This window comes from Dunckerocampus dactyliophorus, chromosome 13 (genome assembly GCF_027744805.1).
Source record: "Dunckerocampus dactyliophorus isolate RoL2022-P2 chromosome 13, RoL_Ddac_1.1, whole genome shotgun sequence".
In the NCBI taxonomy this organism is placed as follows: Eukaryota; Metazoa; Chordata; class Actinopteri; order Syngnathiformes; family Syngnathidae; genus Dunckerocampus; species Dunckerocampus dactyliophorus.
Window position 1 is genome coordinate 8,215,594 of NC_072831.1, and position 20,998 is coordinate 8,236,591.

The window sequence follows — 20,998 nt, forward strand, 5'->3', positions numbered from 1 at the left end:
CCGTGTGATCAGTCAAGTTAATATGTTTATTATTCAATAACTACAGTGCTGTGGGTCAATCGAAAATAAAGGAAAATATGTTGAAAAATCATCATATGAAATAAATCTTCATCGTTGTGCACACACAGTGTATAATGTGCAAACATTGACAACACAAGTAAAGATGTGTCAGGAGATATAAAAACAATCAAGTGTACTAGGAGTTTTATGGAAACATCATGCATTGATGCTATGTTATATATGCTCCATATGCTCCGCTAATGGTGCGGATTTATGTTAATGACTATCAGTAGTAGTGCAGAGAATGATAGAGGACACAAACAAATAAGAGTTTAGTCAGAGAAGATTGTTTGATTGTTGGTGCAGATGACTTGGTCTTAGGTCTGGTGTAAATGTAAGGATGCTCCTGAAAAATGTGATAGAATTATGTTCAAAAAATACACTTCTGTCCATGAGCGCACACAATATATGATCATGAGAGGTGTGTTGTACCTTTGGTGGACAAATGAGTTTTATTGGCTTTGAGAAGCTCTCAATCATCCCCTTTTCTCCTTCAGGTTGGAACTGGAAAGAAAAAAAAAGTCCAATGCATTTGAAATTGTTAACAAAGTTAACAGACTCTTATCTTTAAGCTTTTGTGATGGACACAGCTTGACCCTGGAACAGATTATTTCTATTTACATCCTGTTTTGTTTTTATGTTTTACCATTATACACTGCTTCACTTCTTTTTACACTTGTATGAAGTGGCTAGAAAGATCAAATCTGTCTTAAAACATTCACTGTACACTTAGTAAAGCTTTTATGATGCACACAGGTCGAGCTTGGAAGAGATTAATTCTATATCCACTTCATTTTGTTTTTACATTTTATTGTTACACAGTACTTCATTTCTTTTTACACTTGTATGACAGTTATGGAAGTTAAAATGTGACAGAAAACATTGTCTGTCTACTTACTAAAGCTTTATACTGGCCACAGCTTGACCATGGAACACATTTTTTCTATTTCCACCTCATTTTGTTTTCACATCTTGCTATTACACAGTGCGTCACTTCTTTTTACACTTGTATGCCAGTTAAGAAAGTTTCAAATGTGACTTAAAACATCACCTGTATACTTAATAACGCTGTTATGATGGCCACAGTTTGAACAGATTATTGCTATTTACATGATTGCTAGTGGTGAAAGTGTTTTCCATCGTCCTGACTGTGTTGCAAAGCAGAGATTGATGTTTAGTGTAAAGGGACTATTGAAAGGTCACCATGTTGTTCCACAGTCCCTTGGCCAGCTCCTCGTGTCCTTTGACAGTGAAATGGAAACAGTCGGCCGTGAAGAAGCTGGAGTCCACTGTACCATCCTCATATTTTCAGAGAAAAACAAAGCAAAATCAATTAGATGCTACAAAAAGGAATTTGTGCTTGTTGCATTGCATTTTTGTGTGTGTGTGTTACAGGAAGTCTGGGCGGTCCCGCCTTTTCCAAAAAAGGTTGCAGAATGACGGCAAAGTCCTTTTTGAAGAAACGATCACCCTGGAGAAGTTGTCGCAGTTTTCTCTGCCAACAAAGGACTTCATCATTATCATCATAATGATGAGCTAACATGACTAAATTTACATTTTTAGGTGCCGATACTTCATCTTGTCATTTTGATGCTTTTGATGCAAAAGTGGCAAAATATGTTTTATTAGTACTGTGAGAAATTATGTGATTTAGTTTTTTGTAGACTACCACAACATATGCCACCAGACATCATTCCAACAGACGTGTATGAAAGCACAAGTGTACCGTAGTTGCCACCTTCACCTGTGGTCATGAGATTGGGGTCGAGACTGAAAGAACGAGGTCACGGATAAAAGCGGCTGAAATGAGTTTCCTCCGTAGGGTGACTGGACACACCCTAAGAGATAGGGTGAGGAACTCGGTCATCCGGGAGCAGCTCAGAATAGAGCCGCTGCTCCTTCACAACGAGAGGAGCCAGCTGAGGTGGCTAAGGCATCTAGTCCGGATGCCTCCTGGTGAGGTGTTCCGGGCATGCCCAGCCGGGAGAAGGCCTAGGACACGCTGGAGGGATTATGTCACAGCTGGCCTGGGAGTGCCTTGGCGTCCTCCTGTTGAAACTGGAAGAGGTGGCTGGGGACCGGGAAGTCTTCCCTACTGAGACTGCTGCCCCCGCGACCCGGACCCGGATTAAGCAGAAGTTGCTTTATCTAGTGGTGAAACTGGTGAACTACAGTGTGACAAAAAGGCTGGGGCAGACTTACCATCAGGCAAACACAGGCAATTTCCAGGGGCCCCCAAACATCTTATAAAAACTGATTATTGAAAATAATTATTCAAAATGCCTAATCTTTCATAAGCGTTTTGACCGCTGCCCCTCCCTTCTCATGCAATGGACTATTCCATGTTACTGTGCATGTGCACATTGACTCCGGAAGACGGGAGTCACGAAACAAACTTATGGGCACGAAGTTGCCCCAGTGGAGCGGAGAAGAGGAGAAGGCGAATGGAAAACAAACAGTCTTTATCGAAACTACCGAAGGTGTCAACCTTTTCCACAGTCACAACAAGCGTAGACGCGACGATAGCAGCACCGCTACTGACAGTGTCAGCCGAGGAGAATGCAGTAGATGAAGCTGAGAGTGACACTTGTCATCACAAACATGTGAATATTAAAGTTAAAAGTCGCTTAATGTGCTTATCAATTACAGTAAAAGCGTGGAGATGATTCACTTGTTAGGTAATAGTAATCCCCCAGGAGGATGTCAAGGACTATATCTAGTTCAGGAAATAGGAGAATTTTCTCATATTCACACTCGTTAGAAGGATGATAAACATGAATATATTTCAAATTGTTGTTGGGGGGGTATATAAAGATGGCCATGTAACTTAAGATGACAGATAGCTGGAACAGATTTCAAAAGCAGGAAAAACTGGTCAAAATTACATACTCACATTTTGTAAAAAGGTAAAAAGATAAAAAAAAGAACGTGGTGGGCCAAATTGACTAGGTTTGCCTTGGGCCCCCAAATGACTAAATATACCCCTGCAAAAATGTTATAAATTAGCCACAGCTGAAGTGAGAGACACCATTTTTGTTCCATGTTGACATCACAAGAACTGTAAGACACACACGTGTACATGTTCCTAATAAAATTGTCACCTGCGTTCTGTTCAGTGTTGTTTTCATTGTTTTTGTGATAAGTGTGATAAGTGTGCGTTTTTGTTGATCAGACGAGATTGGACGAAAATGTTAGTGGGCGTTCTGTCAGACGGTCAGAATGTCTGACATTTCAAATGCTGCTGCATCCTATCCTTGTCACGCCCACCACATTTTGGCGCATGGCGGCAGCATGAAAAAATCAAAAATGGGCTCGGTGGTTGGAAACAACATATGGATATACAGTGGAACCTTGGTTAGCGTCAGCAATCCGTTCCAGAAGGTCCGACTCTAACCAAAACGCACTCTAACCGAAACACTTTTTCCGTAACATAAAATAATGTAAATCCAATTATTCTGCTCCAGAAAGCTAAAAATGTTACCTCAAAACACGTTTTATAGTTCAAAAATTATAGTTTTACATGCAGAAAACAATTAAAAATGCATATAAATACATATACATGATAAATGAAAGGGATGAATGAACATTTAAGGTTACCTTTACCTTAATTTAAGACGTGATTGTCTACAAAGACACAATGTGGCAGTGAGATCGACAAGGACACTAACGTCGTGTTTAGCCATGAGTTATTTCTTGAATTCAATATTGTTTCTCTGCTTTTCTTTGGATCATGGCTGCAAAATAACCCAAAAGCCAAAGAAAGCTTCAGGTGCCAGCATTTTGATAAAGAAGGTGACAAAAAGTAGATCATATACAGGCGACGGAGCAGACTTCCGGTTCCTGTTTCCATGTATTAGTGTAACGGATGCCAGCCTGTGAGGCTGCGCAAGTGTACGTTGGTAAACCTCACTCCCTCTACCTTAAGAGATGCGCTGAACACGCGGTCGACAGTCTAGGTTTTTTGCCGTGTGGTCAGCGCTCTCGCATCCCATTGCGAAGGTCCTGTGTTCGAGCCCCGGTGCGGGCGGTGCGAAACAGGGCGGGTTACATTAGCAAGCTGCAAAGAAGAATGTTTTGTGATAAAAATACATTAAGAATATTTTTGACATTAACCAAAAAACATGCTAACCAAGATTCCGCTGTATTTATAAATTTTTACAGACTTATGGTGAATGAGATGTGTTTTCTGCGGAAAAAATGGCTTATTTTCAGAGAATAAATAAAAATACATAATTTTTGACCAAAAATCCACAAATTTGCGGCATCTTAAATGCTGAATCGTGAATGCGTGAGGATCCACTGTACTATTATCAGTGATAATGTAAAAGTGTGCTTTAGTGTCAATAATAAAATAAAAATTCACCTGGAATTGGACGTTCACCTGGACCAGTTCCTCCAGCTCAGAGGAGTTATCCTCAGGTTGAACAAGGCACGAGCAGAAGCGCCTGAGGTCACGTGATCGCATGAGTTCAGGGTCTTAGCAGCGGAAAGAAGATGAAATGAAAAGTCACTTTTGAAGCTGACAGCCCAGCGTCGGCTTGTGGACGTCTCTGAGGGGCTTCATGGGGAGGATCTGCACCACATTCACAATGGTCCTCGGGATCTGAAGACAGGAAGAAGATTGAATATGATTTTATTTGTAATTGTTAGTGGAAAAGATCACCTTGTTCATCATCATGTCGAGGGCTTCAGTCATGTGGTGGATGAAACTGTCAGCAGAGAACAGGGTCTGCAACACAAGAACAATAATAACCATGAAGGTTCCAGAGAAGGTTCCAGAAAGGCCCACCTTGTTCTTGCAATAATCACATATGTCATTCATGCCAATCAGCAGGGTCACCAACTTCCAGTCCTCGTGGAAGCTCAGACCCTAAAAGAGACCAACCTTAAATGAATTTAAACAACATAATGATTGCATTTATTGTGCATTACCGGAAAGATGAGACATACAGGATATGATTTGAAGGTTTTTATCATGTGACAGATCTGATCTGACACGTTCCTGCCAGAGAGCACATAAACAGCATCAATCAAAGGATCTGACATCTTCATACCAACAGGCTTTGAACTAAATGTGAGGATGACTTGCAGCGTGTTGTGCCCCGTCACGGCAAAGTTGAAACCTGTCTGGTTGATGGTGGTGGGCCTTCCGTGAAAGGTCGCCATTGGGGACGGGCCCAGCAGCTTGGGATTGAAGAGTTTGAAAATATCTGTGTCCAACAAATAAGATGACAGATAAGCAGACTGGAAGTGGGCGTGAAACAGCATTGATAGCTTCAAGATAGCCCCCTGAAGTTTATCATGTTTTTTACATAATTTCCCAAGTCTAAACCAAAGAATAACACATTTTTGACACTGTGTGACACACTTAAAGAGCTAAAAGAAAATTAATTACAGCAAAGTATGAATATTTATTGTTTTATTCAGCTCCAAATGTTGCACTAGTTTGCACTACATTCTTACTGCATAAAAGGTTATTCAAGAAAGCAAAAAAATAACATTTTTGACACTATATGACTCACTCACTTCAGACCTCAAAGATAGTTAATTCCAACTAAACATCAATGTTTTGTTTTATTCAATGTTTAACTAGTTAGATACACAACTAACAAGATGCGAGTGAAGGTTTTCTATTTTTTTACATGAATAATGAGTCTGTGCAAAAGAATCATTTTTGACACGATGCGACTCACTTAAAGACCTTAAAGAAAGTTAATTCCATCAAAGCATCAATGTTTATTGTTTTATTCGGTTCCAAATGTTGCACAAGTAAGTTACCAAATGACCAAATGGAGATGACCTACGGGGTTTCCCAGGGGGTCAATCCTGGGACCCCTATGGTTCAATCTGTACATGCTTCCTTTAGGCCAGCTTATACGCAGATGCAATGTGTCCTACCACAACTATGCAGACCACGCTCAGTTCTACGTGTCACTGACGGCCGGTGAACATGGTCCTACAGATTTGCTTTGTCACTGCATCAAACAGATCAGTGTGTGGATGCAAAACAACTTTCTCCAGCTTAACTCAAACACAAATGAAATCATTGGGCCTCATTCACGAACATCTTCTTAAAAGTCTTCTTAAGAACTGTACTTAAGAAGGCACGGGTTGGAAACTGTGCCACATTCACAACACGTTCTTAAGTAGGGATAATCGCTCGCACCGGTGTTCTTAGGTTGATGAATGCCAACTGCGATGCCCGTGCATGTCATGCCTAATTTGCATAGGTCACCGCCTATTATTTCCTATATGAGGTAAAAAATGTGCCGTGCGCAACAGGCAGCTGGAGGCGGAGATGGCAACGCGCAAGGGCAAGACTGAGGAGGAGCTGGACAACAAACGAAAGAAAAACTTCAATTCTACTGAAATAGAGGTGCTTTTACAAGGAGTGACCGAACACAAGACCACCTTATTTTCACGTGTATCCACCGGTCATCTGGCCATCCAAAAAGAGTCGGCATGGAGCACCATTGCAGGCAACATAAATGCCGTTTCCACGGAGAAACGCACCACCGCAGAGGTTAAAAAGAAGTGTTTTGACTTAAAATAGACTAAAAAAAAAGATTGGACTGCCCCAGAGGGATCAGGAGGAAACGGGAGGTGGGCCATCAATCAAAAACCAAACCATTTCGGAAACTCTAGAAAATATTTACACAATCATGATGGAAAAATAAAGTCAAAATACATAGTTTGTGTGTGACAATGTATTTTTTCTGTGGTTACATTTAATTAGACGCTGCCTAATTAATACAGCAGCCCCGTGCTCTGGCTCAAGACGTGGCTGGGGGCGCATGTCGTTATCTGGGGGTGCTCCGTGCGCAATAGACACACCACGTTTCATTGCGATGTTATTCTGATGATCCTGCACACCTGCAAGAATAGAGAGGGAAGCCTGAAGCCTGAAGCGGGACATCAAATATTCGTGGCTTTCAGCAAATAAATCTAATGGTCCCTTTACATTCTCTCTCTGCGCAGCGCACGTCCAGCCAGCTACTTTTTTTTTGATGAATTGGGATTTGAATATATATTTATCCATGGAGTATATTTTAGTTGTTTTGATGATAAATAATTGTTGGGATATTTTATTTGCACTACATTTTTGGGGATCAGGTTGCAAAATCCATCATGAGGGCGATTCATTGTGCATTCAAAGTGCAAGCTTTGCTTGTGCGTAAGAGTCCTCCTGAGCGTTCGTAGAATTTGTTCTTAGATCTAAGAACTGTGTGTTAAGAACACGTTTCGTGAATGCCAAAAATCTTCGTAAGAACACACTTTAAGAACACATTTGTGCGTAAGAACGTTTCGTGAATGAGGCCCATTGTCTTTGGCCCACAGAAACAAAGAGAAAGTGTCATCAGTCACCGTGAGACTCTTTCTCTAAAACCTAATCATCAGGTTAAAAATCTAGATGTATTAATGGACTAAGATCTGAACTTTAACAGCCACATTAAATCAGCAACATCATCAGCTTTTGACCACCTAAAAACATTGCCATAATGAAGGGAATAGTGTGTAAACCAGATTTAGAGAGACTAATCCATGCCTTTGTCTCCAGCAGGCTAGAATACTGTACCAGCCTTCTCACCAGGCTCTCTAAACGAGCAGTAAAACAGCTGCAGTACATCCAGAATGCTGCTGCTCGAGTCCTGACTAGAACCCGGAAATATGACCATATTAGTCCAGTACTCAGGTCTCTGCACTGTCTTCCTGTCACTCAGAGAATAGACTTTAAAATGGCTCTGCTTGTGTACAAGTCTTTTCATGGTCTTGCGCCCAAGTACATCTCTGACAAGTTTGAGCCACATAAACCATCTTGACCTCTGAGAAGCTCAGGGAGTGGTCTCCTGGGGGTGCCCAGAGTCAGGACTAAACACGGTGAGGCTGCGTTTCAGTTTTATGCTGCCAAAATCTGGAACAGTCTTGCAGAGGATGTGCCACTATCCTCAACTCTGGCAATGTTCAAATCCAAGCTGAAAACACTTCTATTCAACTGTGCATATGACAACTGACCGTATTTTATCTGCACTCTTCATTTTTTTAATCTTTTTTTTTTGTTTCATGGAATTGGCAAGTCTAAATTGTGCATAAGCATGAATGCAAGAGTGAATGGTTGTTTGTCTATATGTGCCCTGCGATTGGCTGGCGACCAGTCCAGGGTGTACCCCACCTCTCGCCCGAAGTCAGCTGGGATAGGCTCCAGCATACCCGTGTTAAGGATTTTCTTATATATCTTACAATATCAAATACCAATGTATGCACATACTCTATATTTTATTATCTGAAGTTAATCAAACGTTCAAGTATCACTGTGATTCTCCGTGTATTCTGTAGAAGTGGCAAAGTACTGTGAGTGGACTGAGAGAAAGCAGTTGAGATAAAGAAGCACCTGGTGTGTGAGGCATGACCACGGCTGTCCCCCTACATGCGTGGGCTCAAGACAACTCCAGACAATTCAAGGACGAAAAGCACATTCCACAGTCAAGCGCTAAGCAACCGCTTCATCAACGGTCCACTACCAGCAAGTTCCCCTGACAACCCGCGACCCTAGTGAGGATAAGCGGCATAGAAGATGGATGGATGGAATTATTTATGATTTATGGAACCTTATGTCATGATTTTAGAATGATTTTATGTTTTATGGAATTATTTTATAAGGTGATTTTACCCTTCTTTTCTGTGAAGCACTTTGAATTACCTTGTGTATGAAATTGTGCTCTGTAAATATACTTGATTTGCCTGCCTTGCCTACTCTGCTAACAACTAGATACGAAGCTGCATGAAGGATTTCTATTTTTGAAGTGACTCCAAGCCAAATTATAACATATTTTTGACACCGTGACTCACATACAGACCTTAAAGAAATGTAATTACAACAAAACATCAGTGTTTATTGTTTTAGTTGGCGTCAAATGTTGTACTAGTTAGTTGCTCTGCTCACAGCCAGATACGAGCTTCATGGCACTATTTTATTTACTTAATGAATAACAAGTCTAAGCCACAGAATAATATACTTTTGTCACTATGTGACTCTCTTAAAGATCTTAAAGAAACTTAATTCAGACAAAATCTTTTTATTGTTTTATGCATTGGCTCCGAGGTCCTCAAACCTAATGCTAGCATTATTACCTGGAAAGTGTTAGTTTCATAAAAATAAAATAAAAAAATCATAAACTTACTTGCAAGTGTAATTACATTCTGGTAGGTTCCATATCCTCCAATGCTGCAATGACAGAAAAAGAGAGAACAACAACCACACCTTTTAGGAATGCTAGTTAGCGCTCATAAAAGTGTCACCCTACTTGAGATAAATGAAGCTTAAAGGACATTTAGACAAGCTGTAGATAACCTTTCAGCTGCCTTACATGCGAGTAAATGTCTGTGATCACTGTTATTATTAATGTCAATTATTGTCGAGGCAGAATTCCTGATATTGGATCTCATTAGAATGTGTACCCAATGAAGTGACCAGCGAGTGTACGCTCTCGTTTACCTCCATGACACTTGGCGAAATTCAAAAGGAATGGAAAGAATAGTGGAGCCATTAGCACCAATGGCTGTCTGTAAGTGAAAATGTGGTTACACATCGACACCACGCGGGTTTTCAATGCGCTTTGTGTATTTTTTGATGCAAAAACAACACTTGACTCACTGTCAACGAGTCTCCCAGCGCGGCGATGACCTTGACGTCTGCAGCTTTCACATATTCGACTACATCAGAGCAGAGATCAGCGTTATTATGATGTCATCAGCTCTACAGATGTGTGAAGGGGACCTGAGGTTGGGATGCTGGGAGAGGGTCTCATGTCCAGACACTGGAAGGGTGGATGGAGGCGAGCGTGGAGGAAATCATCCTGAAAGAGGAACACATTTGACCTCATTATTGACTGTCGAACACATTCTTCAGGCCACGATGCACATCTTTACGGAGGCAAATGCTAACCAGACGCAACAGAATGAACCATAGCTGTGATTCAAACCTAGTAAAATGTCATTTTACCTGCTGAATGTCCTCTCCTGCTAATGTGAAGCCTGCAAACAGCAGCAAAAATATACGTTGTGATGGCTGACGTTGCTGTACATCCACAAATCAAAGTGGGCCAAAAGGCACCTACCGTCTGAGTGGCATATGCTAAAAGTGAGAACAACAGTCCCGAGCAGCGCACAAGAGAACATACTGCTACAGCTGTGCTAACGTGACAAAGGTGTGGTAAAGAATGATCACTGTACCAAAAAGTACTGATTGCGTGACCTTTGGTCTCTGCAGTCAGCGGCGCTGCCACTAGGTCACGGCAAGCAAGGTGCATTCACAAATGACGGAATTCTGAACATCAACATTACACAACATTCGTGTTTTTGCACATTCTTCGTGTTCCGTACTGCTGCTGGTTTTGCACCTTGTTGTGAATGAGCTGAACATTTTGACGCTGGATTGGTTTGAATTTTAAGAAGCAAAAGAAGAAGCGGAGTAAATACATGAAAAATGGTGCAAAATTTTATATGTGGCATTCACACAACTAAAGCTAAACTTAGAAACTAGAAGTGGAGGTGGGATTTGTGCTTGTGCCAATCATGTGCTGACCTCTAAACTCGAGAAGGATTCAAGCTTCATCCTCCTGGACCAACGGTGATGACGGCATCAGCGGAGGAAGCCTTTACCTCTCGGGGCTCAAGTGCGGTCCACGGCAAAATAGGCCAACATGCCAGTCGCCAGCATTCCCAAAAAGATGACTTCTATGAAGACCAGCACGCAGGATGTAGTTTATACTGTTAATGACATCTGCAAGTGGAACTCATTCATGACTGATACTAGCGAATGTTGACATACAGTAGTCAAATGATCAGACCTCTCAGCATAGGTAACGAGTGGGCCGTGCTGCTTGAAGGCCACGCTGTACTTGAAGCCCTGCAACAAAGTAGCAACAAATCATGTTTTCAGGCTGAAACTCATCTCAGAAGACACAATGGGACATTTAGAAAATTGACTTGGACGGTAACATTTACTGACTCAGTGCTTTCAGACAATAGCCATGTGAGTGCTAACTTCATCAAGGTCGTTTCGTTTGTGGGGAAAAAAAAAAACTTTTGGCGCCGGGCTCTGAGTTAAATTAATTTAAAGTGAGAAAACTTGCAGCGACTGACTGAGACTGAATGAAACTATGTTGCTGTCTGCTGACAGGAGAGCAGCCATGAAGGACAAATGAAGCTGATACTGTACACTTCAAATTGTGGGACCACAGTATATCTTAAAGAACTCCTAGAACCCTATCAACCCAGTACAACACTTCACTCCCAGAATTTACAATTACTTGCCACTCCTACAATTTTTAGGAGTAAAATGGGAGGTAGAGCATTTAGTTATTAGGCTCCTCTGTTATGGAACCATCTCCCCTACTCTATCCGGGGGGCAGACACCCTCTCCCTATTTAAAAGTAAACTCAAAACTCATCTCTTTGCTAAAGCATATACGTACATAAAACTAACCCCTAATACACTGATACCCTGATATGTATCAGAAACACTCCTCTGTGTTCCTTGGACTAAGACTAAGACTTCTGGCTTGATCTACTATCTATCCCGCTACTCTATTTTTTCTATTTATTTTTATAACTCAACCCAATGGGTCGAGACAGACGGTCGGCCCACAGAGCCTGGGTTCTGTCCAAGGTTTCTTCCCCAGAGGGAGTTTTTCCAGGCACCCCGGCCGAAGACAAGGCAGTCCACGCTGCAGGACATTTTGAGCATGGTTATAAAGTTAGGAGAATAAAGACAAAATATCATGGTAGTAAAGTTATAATCACAAGAAAAACATCGAAGAGAAGAAGGTTGAAACAGCCGTCATTTTAAGGGAAGTTAAAGTTGTATTCTAACAAGAAAAAAAGTTGCAATTTTACGAGAATAAACAAACAAAAATAAACATAACGAGGTCTTTCAAATTTTAGTAGCATAGAGCTGAAGTATAAAAAAATATGCTTTTTAAAAAAAGCTGTAATATTATGAACTAATAATAATAATGATTATTATTATTATATATTAAATGCTGACAATAATATCTTTGTCACTTTGTGGGACAATAAGCATTTCATAATGTCATATGCCAGGACCACCTGTACGATGGGGGGTTTCATGCACAGCTGTGGTCCCCGCCCCCCGGGCATCGGCCCGGTACTGGTTCGTGGGCAGATCCAAACGGGGCTGTGATAATCTTTTTTCTAGAAAACAAACTCCAGGCTCGTACCAAAGGTGAGTCTGTTCATTTTGTGCGTTTAATTTGATGTTGCTGGTAGCAACATTTGTGAGACTTTTGTTCAGTGAAGTCAGACAAGATGTGATGCATAGCGCTTTTAATGTGAAGGCCAGAAGTGTGTTGCTGGTAGTCATTCTTGCTTCATGTTCGGCTTTCACAGCATCAGTGGTCATCTTATTAAAACCCTCGGTTGTTTTGTGACTTGTTTAAATAACAAAGTTTGTTTGTCCAGTCATATTTTTTTCATTGTACTTTTATTAAAATGAATGTTAAAATCTCGATCTGTGCCAATGAAAGATCAATGAAAGCGAAATAATAAATCGGAGATGTGCAAATTGGCAGTCATGTTTCCGTCCGTGTGGCCCAGCTGTGACTACAGATGTCGCTTACCACCCACCAATAGTGTGTGACGATAGACTGAATGAATAAAGATCCCTGCATATTTGCAATTCAGCATTCGTGACCCCACAAACTTGATGATTTTTGGCAAAATCAAAAAACCTTCAAAAATGTTTTTCCATTAAAAAATAGGCAGTGTCTTTTCACATTATTATTATTTTACTCATATTATTTTTATGACAAAAATCACAGCAGCATACTTTCAACTTTACAGTTATTTTAGTTAATACAACCAATACAAACTCAAATGATCAAATTGAAATAAATGAATGAATAACAGGCAAAAAACAGACAAAAGAAGACCAAGTTGTATTCTTTTTAACAACCAAATAATATACTACAAAAAAACAATCAAAAAATATCCTTGCTGAAAATTGAAGGGCATCGGGGGGCACGGTTGGCACTTGTGAGCGCCTCCTCAGCAAATCAGGGAAGAAGTCTCACAAGAACTCAAATAAATGCCTTGTCAGATATCAAAACTTGATGAGTCACTGAGTGTCCTTTTTTTTCTTAAATGAATGAAAAAACAATCTACACTCCAGCAAAAAGGGCACTTTTCTCCTGCAGGGCAAAAAAGCAGGCGCTTAAGCACCACTATGGGTCTTTCTGTGCACGTGCCTGATGTGATGGACTTTAGCTTCTAAAATTACTTGTAACCTAACTTGCAATGATAGGTTGGTATACATTAGATTTCTAAAAATATATTTAAAGCATTAAAAAATTAAGTAATCTATTCAGAGTGGTCCATCTTTTAAAAAGCTGCAGTTTTCACTATTTTGATTTCCCAGTCAAGATTTTAAAAAATAGTATGTCAACATTATGAGGATAATCTGATATTTATTGGTCCTTCGATGTACTGTATCTGTAAAGCCTTTTATCGTCGTGTTATTCATTTGTTTTTCTATATTTTCTGTTTATTTTGGGTGGGCTGATACAAAAAATCAGCGTCCCTTTCAACAAGTATAAGAATAAATAAATAAAAATATATTTCAGGTGCGCCTGTCAGGTGACCACTCAGCTACTAGCTAGCTTCCTTTCTTCCGGCTGAAGAAGGTAAACAAATGGACGCGGCGACGCTTCGGGGACAAAACATGAATAATGTGAAGGAGCCGCGCGGCGTGGACACGTTAAGATGCCAGGACACAAGAGACGATATGATGTTCGCTTCTCGCCAGTGAGTGTTTCCTTGGAAAAGTTTGATGTACGACTGTTGAAGTTCATTATAGCCGACAGCTAACATGTCCACGTAGCTAGCATGGAGCTGTGATGCCTTCAAGGGCTGTAGGAAACCTAAATACTTGGAAGCCGATTGATTCCTGGATGAAACTGTCACTTACTGAGCTTAACATGAGGTACACAATCTTAATAATAATAATAATATAAAGCATAACCAGAGATAATATTTCTCCAATAGAAGTCAAAATATAACAAAAGCTCTCAGCATGAGCATAATAATAAACATGTTGTAAACCACTTAAAAATGAATATTACTGTCTTTGTAAAGGCAGACTTTTTGTAATTTACTTTTTGTCCAATTATTAGATTGTGTACCTAATGTTGTGCCCTGTGGCTTTGTATTCTAGTGGCAGTATTTGACATTCCACACTATGATGTGTGTGATATGATGTGAATGTGAAATGAACCTCTAATGGTTGTTGTCAGAATCGCATCAAAAAGATCATGCAGAAGAACGCTGAGGTGGGGAGGATTGCGATGGCGGTGCCTGTGATCATCTGTATCCTTTTTCCAGTTTGGTTATGCTTTCAGATTTGTTTTCACTGCATTGTTATTAAAATCAGTGTAGGACATGCAAGGGTGTGTGGTCCTGAACCGCAGAGGTCAGCACGAGTCCTGGAGATGTTCCTGAAGTCTCTGCTCACTAAAACGTCTTTGATCACAGAGTCCAAGCAGAGCAGCATGGTGTCCGTGGCACACATGTGAGTTTACTGTACTTCTACAGCACAACATCCTATCTGGACTGTTCGGTAGGGAGAATCGGATAGGGATTGGTTGCCGATCCGCTGTATTTTGAAGATTGGATAATATTGGCTTCCGCCACGAGATTGCCGTATCACGTTCGTAACTCTGAGCCACACTCCAACATGGCAGGTGTGGTAATGCGCCTCAAAGCTGGTTGCCACCCGCAAGAAGAAGAAAATGCAACACCACCATGCAGACATGTCCGCGGTGTACCGTGGTGTAGTTAATTTTTGTTTGACGTTGGACATTCGGCTCTGTAGCTACAGCGGTAGCTCCCCCTCACTGTGTCCCGACTGGTGTGTCATAGAGCAGGGAGCTTGTACCCAGTGGTGGCACTACGTCGTGGCCAATGGTGGCCACACTTGGTCTCACCCTACTGCCCATCTAGACATTTCAGGTACAGTGTTCCCTCACTACGTTGCGGGTCACCTTTCGCGGATTCGCTCTTTTGCTGATTTTTTTAAAGTGCAATTTTGCATGTTTTTTTTAACAGCATATGTGAACGGCCATTGTGTTCTGCGTCCTTGTGGTGTATTCGAGTGATCTATCGGTGCTCTGTTACATGTGTCTGTTATTGTATTTACTACTGCTACCAGTAGAGGGTGTTGTATGCTCATGTGAGAGTTGAAGACGTGTCTAGACTGTCCAGTTTGTCTCAGTCAATATAGAGTCACAACAGTCCTGATTAGTTAAGGGAGAACCCGCTCATTGTGTTCTGCATCCTGATTGGCTGTAGACCATTGTCACCCAATCTCCTTGTGCAGGACTGCCTGTTTCCTGTTGTAGCGATCATACATGCTGAATGAAGGCAGAAGTTACGCGGCTGTAGGGTGCCTGGAATACTGTAAATGAGTCTTCAATTCATGGAGGACGAACAAGGATACAAAAACGCTACAGCCTAACGGTGCCAGGACAAGCCACGATCAGGGGAGTGAAATGAGTCACTTAATTTCTTGTGTCCAGTCTCGTAAGTTGATCAATAAAATTCAAACGGAATTTGAACTTGTGTTTGAACAAGAGAGAAATGTGGTAAAATGTTAATGGCTGTCTGAGAAAAGTGTATAAAATGTGTGGTGAGGGGTTTTAAAACCATTAAAACATATATAATGTACAAAAATATAGTTGGCTACTTCGCGGATTTCACTTATTGCGGGCTGATCCTGGAAGCTATCCCCCGCGGTAAACAAGGGAACACTGTATCAACTTATTGCCACCCCTATGTGAGTAATGGTTTCACCTTGGCCACCCCAATGAAACATTTCTGGCTCCGCCACTGCTCACATGGGAGTGTTGCTCTACCCGCTGGTGGTTTGCACTAGGGATTGTCAATAAATTACTATTAGGCTGAAGAGAGTTTGTTGAAAAATGTCATATCTTGTAAATCACACCACAAATTGAACTATAACCATGTTTAATGATTAGTCGTACCCTAAAAGTATTTTGCATGCCCATTTTTTTCCAATTTTATCCATTCTTGGATGGACATTTTTTTTTTATTGGATATATCTTTTATTGGATTAGAGAACTGACTCAGAGAAGTTTGTTACAAAAGCCAAACAATATTGTTGGTCATGCTGTGTAATAAAAAAGTCAATTCAGCAATACTTTGGTTGCATTATTTTTAATGCTTTGAAGAGCTGTTATCGGGCTGCACGGTGGCCTAGTGGTTGTGGCCACACAGTCAGGAGATCTGGAAGATCTGGGTTCGACTCTCTTGGGCATCTCTGTGTGGAGTTTGCATGTTCTCCCCGTGTGTGCGTGGGTTTTCTCCGGGTACTCCGGTTTCCTCCCACATTCCAAAAACATGCATGTTAGGTTAATTGGAGACTGAATTGTCCATAGGTATGAATGTGAAAGTGACTGGTTGTTGGTTGTGTATTTCTGTGCCCTGCGATTGGCTGGCGACCAGTCCAGGGTGTACCCCGCCTCTTGCCCAAAGTCAGCTGGGATAGGCTCCAGCATACCCACTACCCTAATGAGGATAAGCGGCATAGAAGATGGATGGATGAATTCCACAAATGCATGTTTGTAACAAAAGCTTCTTTAAAAAAAGGATCAGGACCGGATTGGCAAGACTATAAAAAAAATCGGATTGGATCGGAAGCCAAAAAATGTGGCTCGGGACATCCCTACTGTTCAGTAATCATGGCAGCCTCAAAGAGTGTATATTTGTGTGTGTGTTAGGAAGCAGTGCATTGAGTCAGAGATGCCCTTCCACTTCCTCAAAGACCTGGCGCAGCAAGCTGCGTTTACAACTACACAGAAAGACAACAGAGGACTGAGCGTGTGGCCAATGTACAGGTAAGCTTCCTTACCCCTATCTGATATACCGACACAGTCTTGTCCAGCACTTCATTACCGACACCGATATCAACTGACACCAATATAGAGTCCAATTCAATAATGCAGGCAATGGCACAATTTGGAAAGCACTATGTTGCTATGTGCCACATACATCTGTATAAGAGCAAGTCAAGTGCAACGTATGAAACTGTGGACTAAGTGGGCTCAGTCGGCACGACACACATGAATGCAACATGAAAGAGTCATTAAAGCCTAAAACAAAGCGTCCGGTATGCTCTGCATCATTTAATTTGTGTGCTTAACGGCGTTACAAGCTGAGCCCAATGTATTATTGCAGTCACTCGGTGTCGGTGTCAACAACCACCCCCCCACTTTAGGTTAAATTTAGTTTAGCGCATTAAGTCGCACCTGACTATAAATCCCAGGACCAGCCAAACTATGAAAAAAGTGCAATTTATACTCCGGATAATTGCATATTTACAGTCCAAAGGCCAAACTTAGTTTGGACGTACTGAGCGAGCAAGCTTGTTGCTGACAATGGGGACATCCCTGTTTATAACATTAGCTTTTATCATTATCATTTAATAGACATTATACTGTGATGAGTGTTTGACTGAAGCCAGTGATTCTCAAATAGTGGGGCGGCTCCCTCTATGGGAGCAGGAGAGGCAGTGGGTGCTACACTCATCAAATTTTTTAAGGTTGGCAGTTCTGTTAGTGTCTTTATTCATGCTTGAATGATGCTGGTGCCAGCAACTTATACAGTGGTTCATACAGATAAATTCATTACTATTACAGGTTCAGCTCACTTTTGAATGTGTTTATTATTGTGCATGTGCATCTGTACTATATCATGTTGACCACTGTTCTATGTGAACTTAAATGTGTTTCTGCACAACAATCCTGACTGTTTTGTTGGCTGTTTTTTTTTTTTTTACCCTCTGCATAGTGCAAAAATAAAAGAGTTTTGTTATATTATTAGATGTTACATTCATTTGTTTTGTCACCTATGACACAGAGCTAAGATGTGTGTGTTTTGTTCATATAGCTTAGAATGTATTGAACTGCACTGGATTGCTTTTGTGCCCTGCGACTGGCTGGCGACTAGTCCAGCGTGTGCCCCGCCTCTCACCCAAAAGTCAGCTGGGATAGGCTCCAGCATATCCCTTGCGACCCTAGTGAGGACAAGCTACATGGAAAAGGATTGGATTAGCATCTTTAATGTACAAAATGTCCTTCACTGTTTCTCTGTGTGATCCTCAGTGGAAAAAGGCACCCCCACACGAATTGTAATTGTCACTTTGTTGTGTGCAGGGCACAGAGACCTGATGTCCATGTCCAAAAAACGGCAGAAATGGATGAAAATGCACCACAGCAAAGCCTCGACTCGCTTGGCAATGACTCAAGCTCCAGTGTAAACTCAACTCACTATTATTACAGTCATTATTTTTAATACAGGAGGTCCTCGGTCTATGTCTCGGTCCGTTCCTGTGACGGTGATCTAAGTGGAGTTTTAGTGTAAGTCGGCGCTTATACCTAAATGAACACCTAGGTTACTCACAAAGTACACAGAACACATGAAGGACATATAAACTATACAACACAAGAATACAATGAAACAGTGAGAAAATTTAAAAAAAGTGAACAATTCCTCACTTTTATCCCTGTGGTCGTCTTGCACTCTGGAAGGGACTTTGCAAGGGAGGGAGAGACAGGCTTATTGAGAGCAGGAAGTCTCAATAATGAGGCCACTACACTGCGTAGTTACCACTGGCAGTTTCATAGGAGCAGATACTTTCTCTCCACTTTTTGAGCATTTGAGTGTTATTTCACTGCACTTTCTTTGGTGCACATCAGTACCATCAGAATTGTCTGACTCGTGCTTTGGAGACACAATGAATGGAAAAAAATTCCACTAAAAAGAAGGAAAGGGATGTTGTCCTTCAGTGTAGAGACGTGACGACGTATTTTTCTGCCGCGCACAGCTTCTTTATGTGAGTGCGTCGTAACCACAAAAGAGATCCGTGACGAGTTCCGCTTAGTTGCTGTGCCTATTTAAGTAAAGCATTTGGCTTCTCAAAAGAGTAATACATGTGCATCACAAAAATGCCTCTTCAAAAAAATTTGATCTCACAAAACACTCTGCGTTTTCTCCTGCCGTATCTCTGTGCACTGTCACCCGTGCATTCTTGTGTATGTGAAGAAGACGCTTGCAGTAATGCCACTCTTCTTCCGCGACGGAGCGGCGTGGCCATCTTGTTTACGTATGTGTTCCACAGCGGAAGAAGATGCAGGCGTCTTCGTCACATGCATCAGAACGCACAGGCGACAGCGCGCAGTGATAAGGCGGGGGTAAAATATAATGGCAAGCATTTTGTGAGGTTTTTTTTTTTGAGGAGGCATTTATGTGATGGAAATGTATTACTCTTTTGAACGCATATTGTTTTGAGAAGCCAAACTCTTTACTTTAATGGCCTCAGCCACTAAGCGGAACTACGTTCCTCGTCACGGATCTCCGACCAGAACTGGACTCATGGGACCAAGTGGGGGGTTAAGTCACTGTTGCTGTAGTCCACTGCTGATGGGGATGTCATACAACTCTTCATGTAAAAAAAATACAAACTATCCCTTTAAGACTTTGGCTTCTCAAAAGAGTAATACATTTGCATCAACAAACCATTGGTAACGAAAAAGTCAGGACCTCTCAGTCTCCCGCTGTTATTTCCTCTCCGTTCGTATCGCTACGCGCTCTCACCTGCCCATTGTTGTGTGTGTGTGTGTTCCACAGTGTTAACATGCGCATAATGGAGACCTCATCGCAGCAGTCTTCCTCCGCTGTGGAACACATACACAACAATTGACAGATGAGAGCACGTAGTGAGAGGAAATAACGCAGGGCGACTGAGAGGTATGAGGGTTTTTTTTTAGCAACAGTTTTGTGATGCAAATGTGTTAATCTTTTGAAATTAAGTGACCCCAGCAACTAACCGGAACTACGTTCCTCCTCACTAAAATCCAACCAGAACTCGGCTCACGGAACAAAGTGGGGGGTAAGTCATTGTTGATACACTACACTGCTGATGGGGATGTCATACAACTTCATGCAAATAAATCCCAACTATCCCTTTTATTGGCGACTCAAAATTGCCGACCAGTCCAGGGTGTACCCTGCCCAAAGTTAGCTAGGATAGGCTCCAGCATATTCCCGTGACCCTAATGAGGATTAAAAATAAAAAAAATGAATTAATTAATGCTTTTTTTAAAAAGGCACGTCTTTAAAAATTGTTTTGTAAATATAAATGTAAATAAAAGGTATTATTTTGTTAGAAAATAATGCTGTTAAAAACTTTTTGCACATTTGTCGTTTTGTTTAATCAGTTTTCGGCAGTCCCAGTGGGCCGTAGTTGTGTGCATTGAGAGAAAATGAAAGTTTAAGATTTTTTTTTTCCGTTTTTCCCGTTCTTCTTTAACCTCGTCGTTGTTCCCAAATGCTGGTGCTGGTGATGGGTGTGACTGCATAAAGGTGGGCTTTGATGACGTTATGTGTGTGTTGACTTTTAGTGTTTGTATTTATGAAATGTCAAGTGAATTCATGCTGGCACACTTACCGACACATCAAAAAACGATGAGATAATGTTTTTTTCTGGAAAGCAAACTTAAGGCTCGTAACAAAGGTCAGTCTGTCGTCATTTTGTGCGTGGCGCGTTTAGTGTGAAGGCCGGAAGTGTGCGGCTGCTAGTCGTTCTTCCTAAATGTTAAGCTGTCATAGCGTCAGTTCCATCTTATTAAAACCCTCGGTTATATACGATGTTGTATACATAAATAAATAGCATTAGATGCAAATGCGTGGATTAAAAAAGGTTGGGGACCACTAATGTACACTACTGTACAGTTAAGATGGCGTCAGCTGTTATACAGCAGCGACCTCTTGAGGCAGCAGTGTTAATTACACTGCAGACATTGAACACACCTTTTCAGTGGCGGGAACTTGATCTCTGTGTGATGACA

General features: G+C 41.3%; 2 protein-coding genes across 9 annotated transcripts in view; one reads left to right on the forward strand and one right to left on the reverse strand.

The window, feature by feature from the left end:
* Positions 1–54: 54 nt before the first annotated feature.
* Positions 55–10,251, reverse strand: si:dkey-177p2.18 (phospholipase B1, membrane-associated). 2 transcript variants are annotated; one of them, XM_054797344.1, is made up of 15 exons: positions 10,176–10,251; positions 10,061–10,092; positions 9,836–9,914; positions 9,713–9,771; positions 9,554–9,621; positions 9,240–9,283; positions 4,993–5,270; positions 4,850–4,930; positions 4,724–4,789; positions 4,572–4,663; positions 4,424–4,505; positions 1,454–1,555; positions 1,264–1,359; positions 493–564; positions 55–406 (listed from the first exon to the last, which is right to left on the reverse strand). In XM_054797344.1, the coding sequence occupies exons 1-15, from the start codon at positions 10,234–10,236 to the stop codon at positions 287–289; spliced, it is 1,332 nt and encodes a 443-aa protein (XP_054653319.1). In that variant the 5' UTR covers positions 10,237–10,251; the 3' UTR covers positions 55–286. The 2 variants fall into 2 exon arrangements, with proteins under 2 accessions (XP_054653319.1, XP_054653318.1); XM_054797343.1 differs by having other exon boundaries at positions 4,724–4,930.
* Positions 10,252–12,233: 1,982 nt separating this feature from the next.
* Positions 12,234–20,998, forward strand: part of LOC129192909 (dr1-associated corepressor) — a 9,569-nt gene continuing 804 nt past the window's right edge. The window contains exons 1-7 of one of the 7 annotated variants that reach the window (XR_008573520.1): positions 12,234–12,303; positions 13,700–13,880; positions 14,506–14,643; positions 16,871–16,987; positions 18,305–18,404; positions 19,779–19,898; positions 19,962–20,040. Coding sequence is in view for 3 of the 7 variants with exons in the window: in XM_054797348.1 (XP_054653323.1) it covers positions 13,768–13,880; positions 14,506–14,643; positions 16,871–16,987; positions 18,305–18,404; positions 19,779–19,784 (474 nt within the window). In the remaining 4 variants the exon portion in view is untranslated. Of the gene's footprint in view, positions 12,304–13,699; positions 13,881–14,368; positions 14,442–14,505; positions 14,644–16,870; positions 16,988–18,304; positions 18,405–19,778 lie in introns of all 7 variants that reach the window. The other 6 variants (XR_008573519.1, XR_008573521.1, XR_008573518.1 and 3 more) reach the window with 6 other exon arrangements.